At 42.3% G+C, this 19,735-nt stretch overlaps 1 protein-coding gene and 1 non-coding gene across 3 annotated transcripts; both read right to left on the reverse strand.

Annotated features, from left to right (window-relative positions):
* Positions 1–9,869: 9,869 nt before the first annotated feature.
* On the reverse strand, positions 9,870–19,730 carry RANBP1 (RAN binding protein 1). Of its 2 annotated transcripts, none has more exons than XM_087754626.1 (6): positions 19,593–19,730; positions 17,518–17,654; positions 15,492–15,649; positions 13,347–13,475; positions 11,271–11,336; positions 9,870–10,274 (listed from the first exon to the last, which is right to left on the reverse strand). In XM_087754626.1, exons 1-6 carry the CDS (start codon positions 19,605–19,607, stop codon positions 10,153–10,155), a joined length of 627 nt encoding a protein of 208 aa, XP_087610752.1. In that variant the 5' UTR covers positions 19,608–19,730; the 3' UTR covers positions 9,870–10,152. The 2 variants fall into 2 exon arrangements, with proteins under 2 accessions (XP_087610752.1, XP_087610751.1); XM_087754625.1 differs by having other exon boundaries at positions 9,870–10,277.
* On the reverse strand, positions 11,051–11,183 carry LOC148056093 (small nucleolar RNA SNORA77). Its single transcript, XR_015704189.1, has one exon. It is a non-coding gene; the product is annotated as a small nucleolar RNA SNORA77 (small nucleolar RNA).
* Positions 19,731–19,735: the final 5 nt, after the last annotated feature.

The raw sequence follows: 19,735 nt of genomic DNA on the forward strand, positions 1-19,735 counted from the left end.
GGAAATCCCGCCCCCCGCGCCCGCCCGCCGGCTGATGTCAGCGCCCCTTAAGGTGGCGCGGCGGGGCCGGGCCGGGGGCGCCCCTCCTGCCGCGCGGGCGGGCCCGCGCCGCCGCTGCCCGCTTGGGGGAGGGGGGGTGAGAAAAAAAGCGCTGTTTATTGCGCTTTACACCGCTCTTTGTGACACGGCAGCCGTTGTAACGGCTCGGCCCGGCGGACTCTGCGGAGGGAGGGAGGGAGGGAGAGGGTCCCGGGAGAAGCCTACGGCGGGGTCGGGGCCTGCGGCCGGGTCGCAGCTGCTCGGGGTGGACCCAGACCGTGCCAGCGCACCGAGTAACAACGCCCTGCCTTTTCCTCGGCTGAGCCTGGGGCACCGTCTGAGAGCTGCTGCGCGCCGCCAGAGTTAACTAATACGAATAAATGAGCGCACACGTAACTGAAACGACACCATACCCCCTTCTTTTTAGATCTAGCCATCAGCACGGGGAGGCAGAACGGGGGGGTGAGGTAGGGCCAGGTCAGGAAGCCCGGCACAGCGGCCTGCCGAGGAGCCCGGCCAAGGGCGGCGCTGCCCGGGGCGTCCTCGGAGGGGAGCGGGGCTTCGCGGCCCCTTGGGGGCCGAGAAACCGAGAGCAGGAGCGGCAGCGTGCTCCCTCGCTCCCGCTTCTTCCTCAGCTACCCCCATCCGCCGCCGGCAGCGTGCAGACCAACTCCCCGCGGCAGCAGAAGCCGCGTTGGCACCTCCTAACACGCAAGCTGCATGTGACAACAAACCCCACGTTTGCAGCTTCTGTTGTCTGCTCTTAAAAGTAAACTTGCCCTAGCAGGCATATACTGTTCTGAAAAAAACCTTCTCATTCCCCATTTTAAGAGCCTAGATGAGCTCCGTAGCCCTAGAGGTATTAGCAACACAACAAGTGAAACCCAACAAAAAAGCAAGTAAGGGTGCTCAGCTTTGCAGTTTGCAACCAAATTGAGAGCATCAACTTTAATGCAAGCAAATCCCGCAAGTTCCAGCCTGAAGGCACACGGCTGTGTGAAACCTCAGCTTTTGCTAACTGCTGCTCCCCCTCAAAAAAAAAAAAAAAAAAGTATTCTCTAGCCCTCTAAGAACAACTTTAAAAATGGCAGGTTTTATCCCAAAGAGACTAAAGCCAGAAGGCAACTTCAAACGAACTCCAGACTTCGTTCTTTTGGGGAAAGGGAGAGACAACGTCTACTTAAGTTATTCTTGAATGCTTGGGGGACATTGAATGTTTCTATGCTTCACTGCTCCTTGTCATGCCAGCTCATTGAAATAAATAATTCTTAAAATCCTTGTAACTAATCAAAAGGTCAACAACATTACACAGAAGCAAACTCCGCATACTAATCTGAAAGCCTTCAGGCGCATCTACACCAGCATATGAAGTTGGATCAAAAGCGTACTTTGGAAGCAAATCTCTCGATCACCATCACTTACCACGGTTTGATGCGTATTGCCGAGGGGTCTCAAAGCACCTGACTGGATTCCTGTTCAACAAAACTAAGCCGCAAGATACATTTCAGGAGCACCCCTAATGCGCTCGGGTCATGAGTTCGCTTGGCACCACTTGCGTGGCACGCGCAGAGACTGTACCGCTTTCATCGGTTCAAGCCCTCTCCTCCTCCTCACTCAAGCAGCATTCTCGGGGAAGAGTTTCAGTTGCAAACAGAACCCTGGCTATTTTTTCACCGATATCTTTATTTTAAACTGGAAAGCGTTATCATAAGAAGCATTATAGACCACCTAGTAAGTTTGGTTAGCACCCTGTAATGGACAGCAAGAGACTTACTCAAACGCATTTCTTAGGGCTTGACAGACAGTGGAGAAGGTATCTCCCAGTGGCAGTCCGATCTGCAGTTCCAGCATGGACATGCAAGTTTCCTTTCTAGGTGAGAAACAGAAGCATCCTGTCAAGTTCCTAGCAGGAGTTAGGGAGCAATAAGCACAAGTTCATTTTAAGATACATATTTGGAGGTTGGCGATTTACTTAAATTTCATTCTTTTTAAGGCCAAGGCCTTTCTGGGACAGTAACATTCCTTACCGTGAACACAGGAGTTGTTCTTAAGGGATTATTCCTACTCTGTTCTCTGCACCTCATTACTTTCCGTTGTATTTTCTTTTAAGGATTCTCTAGAAAGTCTGGTTCTCAAAAGCGGCTTTGCAAGTGGGGAGGATTCAGTGCTCCGGCTCCTTCCACCCTTTGGAATGGGTTCCCCTTTATCACCCTGACACACTTGGGCTTCTCCACAGCCTCACCGTAACAGCCCCACTTAGGGACCAATCTTCCAAGCCACTCCTGGTCTCAAGGGAGGTACTCAGCAGCAAGCAACTTTGCCTTTTTTTTTTTTTTAATCTCCCAGTCATGCAACACCCGGAAAGAGTGATGCTGAAGATAACAGCGCGACTATCTGGTATGGGGGCACAAAGAATTGTAGCTTTCATAGCAACAAAAAAGGCGCATCTCCAAGCCTCAACTGATGTGAAAGATCCCTGCGCAAGCCGGGTCTGCGCTGCGCGGTCATCCTGTGGAGCAGGACACTTGCTGTGGAGCAGGACACTTGCTGTGGAGCAGTGCAGTCGTGCAGAACCAGCAGCTCCAGGAGGGCTCAGACATGCCGGGCTACAAGGCTACAGTGTTACGCAGATTGCGTTTTGAGGTATTTTTTTTTCCCGCAGCATATTGTAGATTACCTATTAGAAAGCAATAAATTTCTGTAATTTGGTGTCCAACAATTCCCAGAGTTCACCTAATTTCCTTCCCACTAACGTTCCAGTTCTTGAAAATGGTTTATTTTCAAGACAGCATAAAGCGCTGCTGAGCAACGTTCTACCTCGCTATTGAAAGGCCAGTAGATTTAAAGCCATGAGGTGACTCTACGGTTCAAACAGCAAGGATGTCTGAGGAAGACTTGACTACAGCGGAACAGGCGCCTCTGAGTCGCTCTCCTGGAACACCTTTATTTCAAGGAGCGTAGTTTCTGGATTCACACTGATTAGCGTGCCAGAAGGTTTTGGCAGCACTGAGTGTTGTAAACAGCAATGGCAGCACGAGTTAGGAAAAGATTTACTCACTTCCCAAAGAACTAATACAGCTACAAAGACCAATCTAAAAACAATCTGGCAGAGTGCGGCTAGTAATTGCGTGTCCTTTTGCAAGATTTTACTCTGAGGTTTTACCTCAAAAGAGAAAGGGCCAACCACAGAAGCTGTGTTGGAGCCACGTGCCGGGGGACCATTCTCAAAGCTGGTAAGATGAAAGGAAACTCACGACAGAGCAAGCATCCAGAAATCTTGATTGCCATGCAATTGTCATATCAAATCGTGGCACTAATGTTATCTGGAAATCTTAGCTACACAGTTAAGAAAATTATTTTATTTTGCACACTTGGACGTACTGAAAATCCCTGGAATCTTTTATTGGTCACTGGGCAATTTAGCTCCTAGCTTGTATTAGCTGTTGTCATTAAACAGTGACCGGAGTAAGTAATTCTACTTTTCTTACTGGATTTGCTTAATAAATGCATTTGCCAGTCCACGTAGTACGGGTGACCTGCGAACTGCTCGGGGTCACTGCCAGGACCCTGAAGGATCAGCGATTAGGTGTTCAGTAAAAGCTGTTTTCCCTCAAACTTGCAGTGCTCAGTAGAGAGGACACCTGGATCCTCACTGGATCATCACACGCAGCATGGTGCTGGCACAGAGTCCAGTTCTGGGTACAAACCGGGCCTGCTAAATTACCCATTGGAACTTTAATATGACAATTTTCATTTAGTCATTCAAATTTATTTGTTACTAGATATATCAAGAAATTATTGCCTAATAATGACGTTTCAGTAACCTAAACAGATATCCCGCGTAATTTTCTAGATTCTTCCAAAAGATATTTTCTGTGGAATAGCGTTTGCTTAGAACAGAACCCACGTAATGCGTATTTCCAAACTGCAGCGATGGGGCACGTCAAGTTGCATTTATTACGGGACTTTGATTACTTTATTTGCAGACCGATTCCTAAACCATCCTCCCGCAAGGAACTACTTACGTTAGAACAACGTAGGCCTCTGAATAGTTTTGAAGATTCACCAACCATCCTGTTTAAAACCATTAATAAAGTGTAATTCTCCTCCACTAGGATGGAATATCCCTCTAAATGATGCTGCTGAAACTCAGAAAGCCAACAGTGATTCATGTACCAGCAAACAAATTAAGATATTAAAACTGATAAGCACTATTTATATGAAGCAATCTAACTTCAATTATACCTAGTAGAATAGTCTTGAGAAATATCCTCCAAAGAATGCAAAATCTTCAGTCATTTTAATGTCCAGTCCATTTTTGTTGATGTTTACGTAGCTGTAATTGCTTTTATGGAAAAACAGCGTTAGAAAACTATATACTTTTAGCTACCTGAAATGAGGACAGCCAGCACAACATGAATAGGCAAGGACGTGTGACACCATTAGCTTCTCTGTTAACTCATCAGTAAATTGCACATCTTGATACAACAGTTAATATCTACAATACAATGAATCGGCCGATGTAAATTTGTAGAGTCAAGACTGATAAACAACAAAAAGCTGAACTTCTGCAGCTTGGAAGTTGAAAATAAGCTTAAGACTATGAAGCCCATGAAATACTTGCAGTAGTCGGATACCTGCCACAAAATAAGAAGTTTGCTGTACATAACACCTAGTCGAGAATTGTGCTAGCACCCGGTTTGTGCTTAAAACATTTGTCATTGTACTGGTTAAAAGCATAACAAACTATATTCCACAAACCCTAGCTTCATCATTAATACTTAAAAAAAGTATTTCTACAAATGTAATTTATTTAAGGATCTAACGCAGGTTGCATTTTCACTAGGAGACTGTAGCAAACGAGTTACACAACTCTTTCAAATACGAACGGGTCTTAAGTCAGTGGTTAATGTCTAATGTGACAGAAGCGGACAAAGATGTTCCATACTTTTGCATATTGGAAAAATGCACCGGTGTTCATAAATCTGATGCATAACTGTAGACACTAATAACTATTCAACTCTTAAATAAGTAGGGTTTTTTTGCTCCTGTGCTTGTCAGTTTTCACAACTTCAAGCATTATTTCCTTATTATATAATTGCACAAGCTGCTGACTTGAGAGAGCACCCTGTTTTCACATGAACTAGTCTGAGAAATCACTTACATGTACAATCCACTCTACAGCTGATTACTCCAAACTTTTCTTCATCAAGCAAAATAATTCTGATCTGTTGCAGTTAGTTTTCGTTATCTCCTAACTCTGAAAATGATACATTGTCAAAGATTTAGTTAAGGTTAGTGAAAGACTGGTAATTCCTCTTATTTCTATTTTAAAGAGTAGTTCTAGCTAAATCTAATTAGAAAGACCTTCAAAGTAAATCTTAAATAAACCACCGTAAAAGCAAAAATTAAAAAAAAAAAAAATTTATACACACCTCACTTCACTAAACTAGTGCAAGTTTACACATAGACAAGACCTCAGCAATTTAAGAACACTGAAATTAGTTTGGCTAATCAAAATTAAGAGAGTAGCTTGCCATAGATAGCTTAGAAAATACAGCTTGCTAGAGACAAGCTGGAGCAGCCAGAAGAGCTAGGTGTACTGGGAGCAAAGGGCATCAATGAAGGCGGCTACAGAGACTTAATTGGAGAGAGCTTTGGGTTTGGTTTAAACCACCACACCACTGGTTAAGTACTCAGCACTGAAAGCTGATGGCACAGGAGTGTCCTGGTTTAACCCCAGCCAGCAACTAAAAAAAAAAAAAAAAAAAAGGCAGTTTATAATGTTATCACCCCCACAATCTCCATTTCTACACAAATAGTTGCAATTCAGTGTTAATAAGGTATCAAGCTGAGTTTCCGGAGCTCTGAAGTGGGTAGTATTTTCTTTAGAGAAAAGTTTGTTAACCTTTTTCATTAGGTTATTCAAGAGAACGCACTGAGAGACGAACCGGCATAAGGCGCAGCGTTTCTGGTGAGGGAAGTCCGAGTTCAGCACGACTCGTCACGAGCCATAAAGCACAGCGTCCACCGTCCAGACCTGACCGAGTCGCAGACTGGTACCCCAGCCGGTACAGTCGGCCGGGGCTGCAGGCCTTCGCAGGCAGCGCGGTACCGCGCAGGCTGCCGTGCCCTCTGGACCAAACAGCTCCCCAGCCATCGATGCAGCACGCCAAGGGAGAAGGGACGGCACACCTGCATCATCCCCCTCCTCCTCCTCTTCCGCACAGCCCCGGCACAGTTCTTTCCCCGATGACGGTATACATACAAAGTAATCCCTCATTTTTCAGTTAAATCCTTCAAATTTTTAAATTTAACAAGTTCCAAGACATTTAGTTATAAAATTGAAAGAACTATTCAGAGTCATGTTTCTACCCTTTACATACAGGTATTTCCTGAGCATGCTGCATCAAAAGTGATAAAGATTCACAACATTCTCATGCCTGCATGGTGTTGAGAAAAATTTTAATTTTCTGAGTTTTTGGCATCACAGAGAACTTGTGTTTGATACAAGCTACCTTATTACACAGGAAAAAAATAACCTTTACAGTGTTAAAATACAGCAAATTGGAGTGTTTGCAATTTGCGAATGAGACATTCAGTATCACTAGTACAAGCTTATTCCTGGAGGAAAAAACAACCCCAAACGATCAGTCTAGTCTTCAAAATAATTAACACGGGATTTAGAGAAAACTATTCTGAATTCATTCTTGTAATAAAAAAATGTAAGTCTATTTTTTTTAAGACCTTAACTACCTGTTAAGAAGCTACTATTTTGATGCTCATCAAAATCTAACTGTAAGTTAAATTCATTGTTTGGGTGTCCTCGGACCCTCATCCATCCAGTTTCATGCACACAAAGGCTGGGTTATTAAGCCTGGCTATATAGCATCTTTCTGCACTTGAAGCAAGCAGAATTTGTACAAATTGCAGACTTTAGCACCTGACAGTGCTTTAGTAACCCTATAGTTTCCATTTTTACCAAAAATGTATTAAAACGTCTTAAAATTTTCACTTGTACCTTCTGTAAGATTCAGCCATGTTCTCAGTAACACTGTTATTGAAGTTAGACATGCCTAAAAAGACTTTATTCTCCAGCCAGCTGCATTAACAGAACTATATTCCCCATTACTTTAGTCTACATTTAAACGTGCTAGGAGTTACCTTGCCTCACTGGGAGCAAAAAGGGAAAGCAGCCACTATTCAACTGCAGGTGTTAAAATAGCCTAGAATCCAATTTGTCTCTAGAATCCTAGAGATAAATTAAGTCTCAACACACCCCTATAAAGTGCAGAAATTAAGGATTCAGTGAATTTCTGTTCTGCGTCTGAAAAATGAATTAGAAAAAGTTTCTGCATGATCCATTTTTACTACGACACAACACCTTCCAACAGGCTGACGCTTAAATCACTCTGAAGTTATTGCCATTTCAGAAACAAGGATAAGGCAGCTGCCGTATTTTAGTAGTTGCCCACAAATCCAGGAGGGAACTTTTGCACTACCAGCCTACCTTTTTGTCGAAGGACTATTACAATTTTTGAGCCAAGTTATTCTTTTAAGACTCTCCATTGCCTGACAAGACAGGTCAGGTTCTATCACCTCAATAACCCTGTTAACAGTGAAGATGGTGGGAGAGCACGAGTGCCTGGTGACCTGGGCAGGGGGACAAGAAGACACTACATCAGCCAGAACTCTGGAGTACTCACTACACAGTAAGCTACAAAAACATTTCAAGGACGTCTCTTGGTAGTCTATGTTACAGATCGGAAAGTTTATCATTAGAATGACTGACATGAAAAAAGCCTTATTTCGCCGAGACCAATTTTAAAAATACTTACTGCTTTTTAATTTGTAGAACAGCACACCTATGGCTTCTAAAGCGACCAGAACGTTGACTAACCATCCTTTAGTTTAGAAGACCAAGACATTCTTCAGCCAAACGCTATCCAGAGAAATTATTTTACTTAGTGGTCCCTCATAACTTGGCTCTTGGAGATTGCAGGCTTGCATTAAGGATGGTTGTAATCCATGAACTGTAAACATGGATCAGTTAACCTGAACAGGAATGGAAACGTCTTAAAATCATTTAAGCATGCATGAATAAATAAAGAGGGGAATAAGAGAGGGCTATAAAATTAAGAAGGAATCGTCAATATCCAAGATTAAGACAAATTCAGTCATTCAAGTGGTTCCTCCCCTCCTCGGCACAGTGTTTAACAGTGAAATCAAATTCACCCATTTTGCTGCCTTCATCACTTTGCCCCTGCAGGCTAAAAATGCATTCCCAGTAAGAGTTCTTTAAATAAAAAGCAAATCCTTTAAATGAAAATTTAAATTTATTTTGAAATTTTTAAATGTCATTTCTATCAATTTAGACACACTGTTTGACATTATCAGATCAGAGAATTTACAGTGACTCACGGATAAAGATTTGGCTTTTACATTCAAATGTTAAGTACTGCAGAATAGCTTTGTCTTGTTATTTCCAAGCCAGAAACACTGAAGAGCATTTTATTTTGCCTTTCAACCATCCTTGTTAATTAACAGACTTTTGATATCTGCTGTACTTGAAGGGGAACATGCACAACACCAAAGGAATTACTTTGCTTGAATGAAGTGAGTACCTTAATTACAGTTCCAGATTTAAGACTAGTTCGATGTAGCATCAAAAGGCAGCGCTAAGCGGAAAAACCAAGGTTTTCGTAAAAAATATAATTTTCCTCAGGTAGATTGCAGAGCCTGACCTACTTGGAAAGCCTCTTTATGAAGATAAAAAGGTCTTGCTATCTAATGTTAACATCATACAGCCTTAAAGTTTAGCAAGTTTTGTCCAGTTTTCGTAATTATTTTGGAAACAGTATTACGGAATTCCATTGCTGTCCTCACACTATCCTTGTATTAGTGGTTAACAACAAAATTCAATTAATCAGACTTAAAAATTGCGTTGATTTTATTGCTTACTATAGTTTATCCTCCTACTCTCTAGCACTAACATGAAAGTGGATAAACAGAAAACACTTGCAGGGAAGAGATTTGATCGGTTTGCCCATTCTGGCAAGGAGAGTGCCCCTCAAGCACGTACAATGTAATTAACTGTTCCAAAGCGAATGTCAGACCGCCACTCTCCGAGAGGGACAGCCTCCCACCATGCGTCTTAAAAGTTCAGAACCCCTCCAATTTGTAAAAACAATGCAAGCTCCAAAGCCCTGGAAAAAAGCTTCGAAATTTGAGAGTACAACTTTTATGATATGCTGACACGAGGAATCTCATAGTAAGGTACTCAAACAGTTAAGATTTTTTTTGTATACATCTTAGTATGAGAGGCTGCTGCTGCCTCCAGTCAGCGAGTAGCACATCGTGGAAGATCTGGGACAACAGCAACAACTTTGTGCTACAGTCAAGCATTTGCAATATTAACAAATTTGGGGTGGGGCGGGAGGGGGGAAGCGAAGATTGTTTTGTAAGAGCAAAATACTTCCCCAGTCTCACACAATGCATTTTCTCCCCCACCTTTATTTTCACTGTCTGATAGAACATCATTAATAGTGTGCCAGGAATGCTCCGTCACCTGATTCAAGAAGTCTGCTGCATTTCAAGAATCACAGGCACATTCCCTGCTCAGGAACACACAGCAGAAAAAGTGTGAAAGGTCTGTTATACAAGTTTTAGAAGCCATGTAAGAAACACGTATGTAATCTTAATCTTCCCTGTTGGCCAAGTCTGTTAACCTAGTGAACCCCCAGGTACGATGATATGTATCTCAACACCCAATGAAACAAGTGTATTCATAAGCCTTTAAAGTATATAGAAAACTCAGTTCTGTCCTCTGATGCCGTTTTCAAGTTTGTTTTATTCACTCTTTTGGATGACTATAAATAAGTGTTTCCACTATGGAAAAGAAAGTTAGCACAGTACATTTTCATGACTGGGGAATGGATTTTCTGAAGACATCTTCAAAAGGGCAAAAGCCTAGAAAAAACAACCTGAACGTTGAATTCAGTTCCTTATAAAGTCCCTTGTAAAAATTAAAAAAACCACCAACAAAAAAAACCCAAAAAACAAACAGAAAAAGAAAGAAAAAAGTAAAGGAAAAACTGCAAGGCCCAGGATGATTTATTGCTTTTCTTCAGTTTTTTCCTTGGTCTCTTTCTTCTCAGATTCTTTGCTCTCTTCCTTTACAGAAAGCTCTTCTAGTTTTTCAGCAACTTTATCAGCACTATCGCTTTTGTCTGTGCCTGCTAAGAGATTGATTAGGAAAAAAGTTACATACAGGCAAGTAATGGATTTTCCTGTCACAGGGGAAAGAGTAGAGAAGTGTAGGGTGAGGCGGGTGGGGAGACACGGCTGGTATTTAGAATAAGAACAAAAGTAAAGAAATTCTCCACTGAGCACTGGAGCGATTCATTCCAGTTCTTTTCCTTTGGTAATCACCTCAGACGTCAGAATTCAAGAAATACCACTTGTGTATTTTAATCACTAAATGAGGACCTAATCATAGTGACTGAGAAACACGTAGCATTTGGTCAGCTTTGCTGGTACCAGTAACAGACTCCATGCAGTGTCCAGTCAAGTAAATGTCTCCAGTCCCTAGTTTCTTGCCCGTCTTAACCAAGAAACCAGAAGTCAAGTTCCCCAGTTTGAAACTGGGGAATAGGAAGTTCTTAAGACTGAAAAATTCCAATCTAAATATCTTGAAGAGCGTTGGCTGCAGACCACTAGTAATCTGTACTTTAGAAAGATGGAAGTGTTTGCTTTACATGGCGAGATATCTTGTTACATAGGCAATTCTACAAGGCGGCGCATTCATCTATTAAATAGAAACCTGTGAAGAAATGCTACAGCTTCATACACGTTAACAACTACAAAAATTAAGTGTTCTACTTGCATGATTATGTATTTGTGGAATTTGGGAAGGGGAACCGGAAGGAGGAAATATCACTGTGGGTGCAGTGTTCACAGTTCATTTGTGTACTGTAAACCAGAAATGCTTCCTTAGTAGCCTTTCCAAAAAAGCAATGTCCCAACAGCAACTGTAACAGCCTTCTACAGGAAAGAAGGCAATTGTCACTCCTGTGAACTATTACTCTCGCAGACAGAAAAAGCACTGGAACTGAAGACTGCAGTTCAGTACAGAGTGAGTCTGCTAAAACACAGCGACGCTCCAGGGGGCTATAACCACTCAGGCAGCTAGAAAAAGTGGCGTGGTACTACACTTAGACTTTTAACCTTACCTTTCTTTGCTCTCTTGTCTACTTCATTTCTGCATTCTTCAAATTTTGCCTTGAATTTCTGTGCATCTGTTTCAGTAAAGACAGAATATTTTTTCCATTAGTTTTACCTCCTTGCAACATTGAATACTTCCAATCTTGAGGAAAGATACCTGAGGAGAAGTTCTGCGTAAACAAAACTTGTAGGAACTTATGAAGTAATCTAGCTTAAAATCATACAAGATGCTATGCAAAATTCTTGAATCACATCTTTGGGCAAAAGCAGTTTATTTTCTTTAGCAAGTCTATTAAAGCAGCGTATTTTGCAAAATATTTAAAACATAACGCCAGAAGGAACTGTTTTGTAGTTACTGCAACTCCCAGCTGTCCCTAGCCTACAGGAATAAGAATATGATGTCAGAGACTGCTAATATGACTATCTGTGTGCAAAAGGCTGAAGATTAGCTTTGAGCTACTATCCTCGGCAGCGACATTATACCCTAAAAGACCTCCACATCCTTACCATAATTAGGGCTTTTAGCATCCAGAATGGAAAATAAAGCCTGTTTCATTAGTACAGTGTTCAGACTCAATACCCAAAGGCCTGGACTCAAGCTATTCCTGACTACAACAGCTAAGGAAGCATAAGCTTCATTATGTTTTGGCTGAAGCCACCACCTGATTTAACAGTCATTCCAAGCAGCTGATCCAAGTTACAATAATGTTTCTACACAAGTAATACAAGCAACAAGACACAAAAGCGGATCAGGCAAGGTACCGTCTACCACCAGAACTATAAAGAAGGTAATCTGGTATGCCAGCTTGGTCTGAGTGACCACGTGAGGTCACTGTTGCCACGCAGGAATTCAGAAGCCACTATGAACCTAGTCCAGGAAAGTATTTGTATTCATTCTTTTTCAAGCATCTCAAAAAGGAAAGATACTTGAAGGGCACACTTATGTCTGTTCACCTGTCGTCTGCTTAGTCAGTACTACAAAGGGTGAAGAGGCAAAGAGGACTACTCCCTCAAGACAAAACACTCTAAGCTGAACAACCTCTACCAGAAAGAGGGAAAGACTTTTCAAAGATGAGCAAATAGCACCAAAAGCCTTTAATTTCATATTTAAGAAAGCAGCAAGCACTAAGCAGGTGGATCAGAAAGATTTATTTGGCTAAACAATATGATGTTGGAGACTTGAGGAAAAGGAAGCAAGCAAGCTATACTAAGTTCTTCCCAGACGTAGGCAAATCCATCTCGTTTTACAATGCAGAGCCACTTTATTAGCCATCTAGGACGGAGGGAGGTGGCTAACACACTAAACTTGTGTGACAAATGGTAAAGCAGGAAACACAACAATATTTTCCCTCTTTCATTTTGCTTCTTTTTTCAAAAAACAAACAAACAAACAAACAAACAAACAACAAAACCACTTTGATTCAATCCTAAGGAGCTGGGAGAGCTACACCGTCATTCAGCCCTACTAGCTGATCCATATGTAATGACAGACCTACTTCTGTTCTGGTAGTCAATGCGGTCACTCCAGAAAAACCCAACAACTAGTACGATAGTTGGATCTGACCAGCACTTTTCAGAGTGTTCCATTTAATCAAGACAAAGAAGATACTACAGACTTCATTTAAAAAAAAAAAAAAAATCAGATGTTCTGCTAATGCAGATGGACCAGAAATCTCAGGTGAGTACTTTTCCTTGCTTCTAATGCAAAAATGTAATCTTAACTACAATTGAGCACCTGAGATAAATGAAAGCAAGCTGCATGTATTAATCTCTACCCCATAGTATTACTGCTTTTCAGTTTATTCTAATTGGCATTACACTTGCATGAAACTGCTTAAGTTAAAAAAAAGTACCTAGGGCAGAAAGCTCTCTATATATTACTGGAGACCTACTTATTACACTGTTTGTCAACACATATGGTCAAGGGATTAACTGACTTCTCTCGGTTAAAGCAGTAGTTATCTAACACTACCATGCAGTGGTAAGATACAGCGTATCTACAACAGTGGTTTAGAGTAGTGTTTAGACACGTGGTGTAACGTAACGGCATACAATCAACGTAAGTTCAGCGCCAGTCCACTCACTCTCTGCATTTAAAAATCGGATTGCCAGAAGTTCAGGCTTGGGGCTTTCATCTGCGAAGTCAGCATGTGTGTTCCAGACCCATGCCCTGTCGCTCCCAGCATTAGGCTTCAGCTCCATTAAGGGTGTGACTGAAAAGAAAGCATTAAAAGATGTACACAGCACAATAGTAAACGTTTCCCACACCAGCCTCCATAAATCTTATTGACAACTGACTGTGATGGTTATGTAAAGCACTTTACACAATTACTTTTGGATAAATAGAAGACAATGGTGCCCATACATATTTTTCCTTACGTCCTCAAATAAAATGATGCAAGACCATTACTGCATGAAAGAATGCTAGATTGCCTATTGTTAAGAAGCTGAGAGTTTGATTCAGTTCTTGTTTAAAACAGATGACTGTGATACTAAGAGAGATGCAGTCACCACGCACAACTCTGAAGAACAGTCAAATGGTTTAGGAGGAAAAGGCATCCAAACAGCATTCATTCTTCTTTTGCACACTGAAAGTGCTACATACTACGAAAAATTACTTTAAAAAAGCATTATTCCTACAGTTAGTCATCAAATCAGGCTCATTTCTCTCCCATCAGTTTAAAGCTCTGTTACAAGGTATTACAGAATCCTGCAGTGCTGCAAGATGTGCACAGCATATTTTCAATCCATTTGTTCCTTCCCAGTAAATGGAGCCCTTTCCTTCCAAGACACTATAATTACTTCACCTGACTGATTGGAGAAGTTAGAGTGCTACTGCTCACACTACTCTTAAGACTTTTTACATTATACACGTGCAAAGTTTTAGCAGGGCTTTTTTTCCTCCCTCACCCCTGGGTCATTTGTTTAGTTCGGGAGAAATCTGAAGTCTACTCACTTTCTTGCATTTTTTTAAATTTAGAGATCAAATTACATTTTGTTGCATTTAATGTTTTGCAAAAATGAAGAGTCTTTTTGTCTGCCTGTGAGTCAGCATAAATTCAATAAAGAAATCTATACTAAAAGCAGTTTTTCCGGGGGGGGGGAGGGAAGGAACCCAAAAAAACCAACAACAAACACTTTTGACATGAACACCATAAATTTATCAATTCTGTTTTGCATGTGTGCAATATTTATTGCCCTAAACAAAAGGTTTGTTCTTATTGGTTGGTGACTACGCTACTTTCATATTTGCCATTTCATTTACTGAACAGGAACACCCGTGTCCTCTGAACACTGACTTTCTGAAGAGATCTACCCAAAGAAAACAAGCATTATTGCTTCTGACTTCAGATTTCTATTGAGCTACTTCCAACGAGTTATTTCAAGTTATATAAATGTAGTTTAACTCCACAGAATACTGTATCGCCTTCATAGAAAAACCTCAGTATTACCAAAGCAAGCAAGTAACCAAGTATTACCAAATTAGTCTACTTGTTGCTAGTTACATTGACTTTCAAGTCTGTCTTGCCCTTTCATGTTTATTTTTATTCAAAGAGGATCAAAGGAGCAAACCTCTCCTCCTCCATCAGCTCTCAATACACAATCTTTTTGAATGCATTAGCTGAATATAGCACGTTCGTTTCAGTTTATTTCACAGAGAAAGGCAGCCACAGATCAGCTTAGCACCTCAGCATCTGTTTTCTGATGGTTAAGCAATTGCTTCTACAATTCAAACATCTAGCTCAGAGTAGTAAGTTATTACGATTGCTTATTTCTCATTCTTTTATGAAAAAAAGCCAGCATACATTAATTTCTTATACTAAACAGTATTAAGGCCTACATTTTCTACACTCCATTAATCATTAAAAAAACCACACACACATTGGGAGCAATCACATAATGTCTGTCTATCCCAGCTGAATTCTGAAGTGTCTTTAGAACATAGAGAAAAATAACTTTAAGACTCAACCTTGCATGCAGTCACCAAAGCCAACTACTCTTTCCACTAATAAAAATAAGCACTCATCGGTTTTGATGCTTGTAGCCTTGCATGCAAAGCAAGACACAACTGTATTTACAGTCTAATATAAATTTGACGCCTGTTTAAAGACATACAGCAATTCTCTAGCTGCTACTAAAAAGCCACTGAGCTCTTAATCTACAGCGTACAATTCTACAAGCTTGTTTTTCAAAAACAAAAATAAGAGGTATAGCAATGTATAACATACTATAATGGTTTGCACAGATTTTTAGGGTTTTATCCCTCCTCATGAGGAGGCGAATTGTTCCCTTCTCCTTGTGTTTCAGGAGTTTTACATCACCAGTTCCTCGTTCTTTCCATTCTGGAAGGTCATTCTCAGATGCAAATCGGAATAGCTTTGCTCGCCTTGAAGAAAAGAGAATTTAAGAAGTTAGCCTGCATGTAGAAACTTCTATCAAAACAGCATACTCGACTGAACAGTACAGTTGTTTTTTTAAAAGCCACACACAAGAAAGAAAACAATTCCTTTTTGTCAGGTTCCCTGTTCTACTTCAGCATACAAATTTAGAAACTGATATGATAAATTCAAATTTAATAACAAATTATTAGGAATTATGTAATAGCAATACTAAAATTCAACAGGTTCTGGACACACTTTTGGGGGATGACAAACATATTCGGTGGAGGCAACCTTTTAAATTAAGGTAGCTAATGAACAGGTTTTGCTATAGCTAGAGTTCTTATATATATTACGAATAAAACTGCTACATTTAACCAGCAGTATTTATAAATTCAAGAAACTGAGCTGCTTGAAGCTAAGTAAAGACTCTTGTGTAATTCCAAGCCCAATGTTTGATCAACTGTTAACAAAGTGCCTCACCCTCTAGAGCCACTCGTTTCCTTTTAACTCCCCAAACCTAGTTGTTGCTATTCTTAAATGAGGAACAAAGGGAGCTTAGTGCTGCACCGCAGTGCAACATACCTGCTTCGGGACACCACTGCTAAATCTTCCAAGATGCCAGTGTGCCAGAAGAGAAACAGGAGTAGTTTGGGACGTTAGTCAAAACTGACCCAAGAGACAGCCGGAGCTCTGCTAGTGAGGAGTTTAAGACACTGCTACAGGAAAGGAAGCAGCTGCTCACACTACAGAAGGTATACAAAAATACACTTTTCTATAAAAGAGCAAGGGATAGGGACTTGTAATAAGCCAGGTCCTTCAAGAGAAGGTGTCAGATGTTGGAGCAAGCTACTCTAGCAGATGCTCTGATGCAGATGAACCGCTTTGTTCCAAAGCAAGTCCTTCCTTCCAAGTCCAGCTGGCATTCAGCAGGTGATTCCCCTAAGTTTAGCCATCAGAACAGCCAGCATTCGTTCAAAAAAAGGATTCCTTTCCTCCTTCACCTCTTTGTAGACATTTATATGAACCTACAGAGTGATGGAACTTACACTATTATTCACCCCGCCCTTTTCTAAATAAAAAAATTTCTTCTTTCCATCTTATTCTGCTCATCACACGTGCAGATCACATGTTCAGAAAGGCCTAATGGTCAGAGATCTCACCATGCTACTTGTCAGAAACTGACCATCGCTTCGGTTTTTACCAGAATCTGTATATGGAGAACTCAAATCTCTCTTCCAGCTGAACAATACCCTTCCCCGATTAAGTAAAAGCAGTATTTTTTAAACCTATTTAAAGCAAACACATCGTGGATCAAATTCAAACCACTTCTCAAGCCTTTAGCCTACGTTTCTTCAGGCAGATCACACATCTGAAGCAAGCTATCCTGATTTGACACAAAGCCCAATCTAAGGATAACGCTATGCTTAAGACAACAGAAAGGTACTGCCACAAATGCCCCAATATTGTACTGCATCTACTGCTTTTATTGTTTCAGTGTATCATACACCACCCTTCACAACTGGGGATGCACGGCTGCAACACTACACACGTCCCATTTTTTCCCCCCTAAGATACTTGTTTTATACTGTGATCACACAATTTCAAACCTCTAATTATTATCCAAGTTAATGTTTTCTTTTAAGCTAAACAATAAGAAAGCCAGATGTGTAATATCAGCTCCCTTTGATTGCTCCAGACTTCAGAGTTTCTTGGGGCATTATTATCAATCATCTCCCCACCACAGTAAATACCAACCAACTTAGGTTACCACTTCATACACAGAGATTCCTAACAAGGTATCTAGCTTTTTATGAACACGTTCAAGTTCAAGCCTAATAAACATTTAGATAATATACAGAAATATTCTACTTACATCTTAAAGAGTTCTTCCTCATCCTCTTCCAGAGTTTTTATTTCTTGCTCAGGAAGGGAAACTATGGGCTCAAACTGAGGATCATGGTTAGAATCATCTGCATTTTCAGTAGAAGTATCATGCTCCTCATGCGTTTCCTGGAGAGAGAGGAAAAAAAAAAATAGAAAAAACACAAAACTTGCTATGTACTTAAAATCTGAAGTACTCGTATCTGTGTCTAAAATTAAAATATTTATGACGATTCAGCAATTACATCTTTGTAACTGAAATACCCTGTAACAATAAAGAAAAATTATTATAGCTGAAAACAAACGGCTTTAAAGTCAACATACAGTTATACTAAGGGAGGAAAAAAAAAAAACAGGTGCTCTTGCAGTGCTAGATGTTTTAGTCCTACCACTCTTATTAATTGTGCAGAGGCTTGGCCTTGGAGCAATAGCTCTTGGTTACAGAAAAATAATTTCTTCAACTATTTTTCCTATATAATGTGTTTATGCTACTAAAGCGCTATTACTTCTTAGCGGGTAATGACCTACCATTAAAGGGAAAAAAGAAAAAAAAACCACAACACCAAAGCAGCGACCTACCCCAGCTTAAGGGCCACATTACACCCAGAACGTCATTATTCCAGTCTTGTGTATGAGAATCACCCACAATCAAAAGTATTTTTGAAGTACAGTTGCAACACTCATGAAATAATTTAAGTTTTTCGCTTTAAGGCTCTTTGGGGAACTTTAGGTTACGGGTAAATGGCCAAAATACTGCTTCCTATTTAGTCATCTAGGAATCTGTCACAGCACTCATTAAGCTTAAGAATTGTGTTTAGTACGCGACCTAGTAAGCGATAAACATCCCTAATACTTCATACAGATGCGCTGCTAAGAGGTGTTCATTAGCGAGGCCTAGAAGGGAGATTCGTCTGCAAGCCCGATGAGGCCACAAACAGCTCTCTCAGGTCAAGGGAACCGATTTGGGGTTTGTTGTTGTTGTTTGAGTAACAGAGAAAGGAAAAACAGTCCATCGAAGACACTTAAATCTTATTTTCACTTTATGGATGAGAGAGTCCACTCCTACAGGCTCTATTTAGAATATCCTTTACAGAGCAGGTACACACCACACATGCACAAAGCAACTGAAATGAAGCAGTCTATTTTTACCAAATAGAAAAAAAAAAAAAAAAAGAAAAAAAAGAAAAAAAAAAAAGGGGCAAGGGGGAATTAGGTAAGAACTGTTGCAAAATAAATTCTGGTTATGTCAACAACATCACACCAGCTATCGTTAGTTTTATGCCCCCCGTGTTCCAGTATGCAAGAAAAAAAGCGAGGAAGACGTTAAGTCCCATCTGCTTTCAAGAAAGAGGAAAAGAAAGACGGGCCCAGCTTTCGCAGATGGGCTCCCCCGGCAGCGAGCAGCACATCCCGTATCGCAATGCACCGCCCGTCCTGCGCCTGACCAACGGGTCGCAGGAGCCACCAGAAACGCGTAATTCACAATAGCCACACGTGAGCGAAGGCAGATCCCGTTATCACGATAAGAGCCCGCCCTGCCGCGACAGCAAGCACGTGGGGCTGCCGCTCCGGCCGGGCCGCGGCTCGGAGGGTCCGGTCAGCCGGGCCGGGGGAGGGGCGGAGGAGAAGAAAGGAGGGAATCGGGGAGAGGCAGCGCTCCGAAGCGCCCGGGCGCGACCGCGGGAGGCCCCGGCTCCCTCAGCCTGGGGCAGGGAGGGCGCCGGCAGCGGAGCGGCCCGGGCTCCCGCGCTCGGCCGCGGCGGGGGCAGGCCCCGGGAGGCACACGTGCCGAGAGGCCCGGGCGCCCCCCGCGCCAGGCGGGGACGAAGCGGCGCCGCCGCTCCCTGCCCTCCGGCAAGGCCCGGAGCTCGTTCTTCCCGGCCGCGGGCCTCGCTTGACCGCGGCTCCCCCGCCCGCCGCGGCCCCCGCCCCGGCAGGCCCTCAGGCCTCTGCCCCCGGCCGGGCCCCACCTGCTTCCGTTACTCTCCCGCCCCATCCCCTGGCCCGGCCCGGCTCGGCTCCCCCCTCCGCGCCGGCCCTCCCGCCGCGGCTCCCGCCGCCCCGCACCTTGGTGTCCGCCATGGGCCCGGGCTCGCTCCGTTCCGTTCCGCTCCGCTCGCCGCCGCCGCCCGCCCAGCTTCCTGCCGCGCGCCCCCGCCCCTCCCGCCTTTACCTCATTCCCGCAGCCCGCGCCGCCGCTGCCGCAAGGC

Source organism: Nipponia nippon, unplaced genomic scaffold (assembly GCF_047370975.1).
Source record: "Nipponia nippon isolate SJK-2023a ecotype South Korea unplaced genomic scaffold, ASM4737097v1 scaffold_18, whole genome shotgun sequence".
Lineage (NCBI taxonomy): Eukaryota > Metazoa > Chordata > Aves > Pelecaniformes > Threskiornithidae > Nipponia > Nipponia nippon.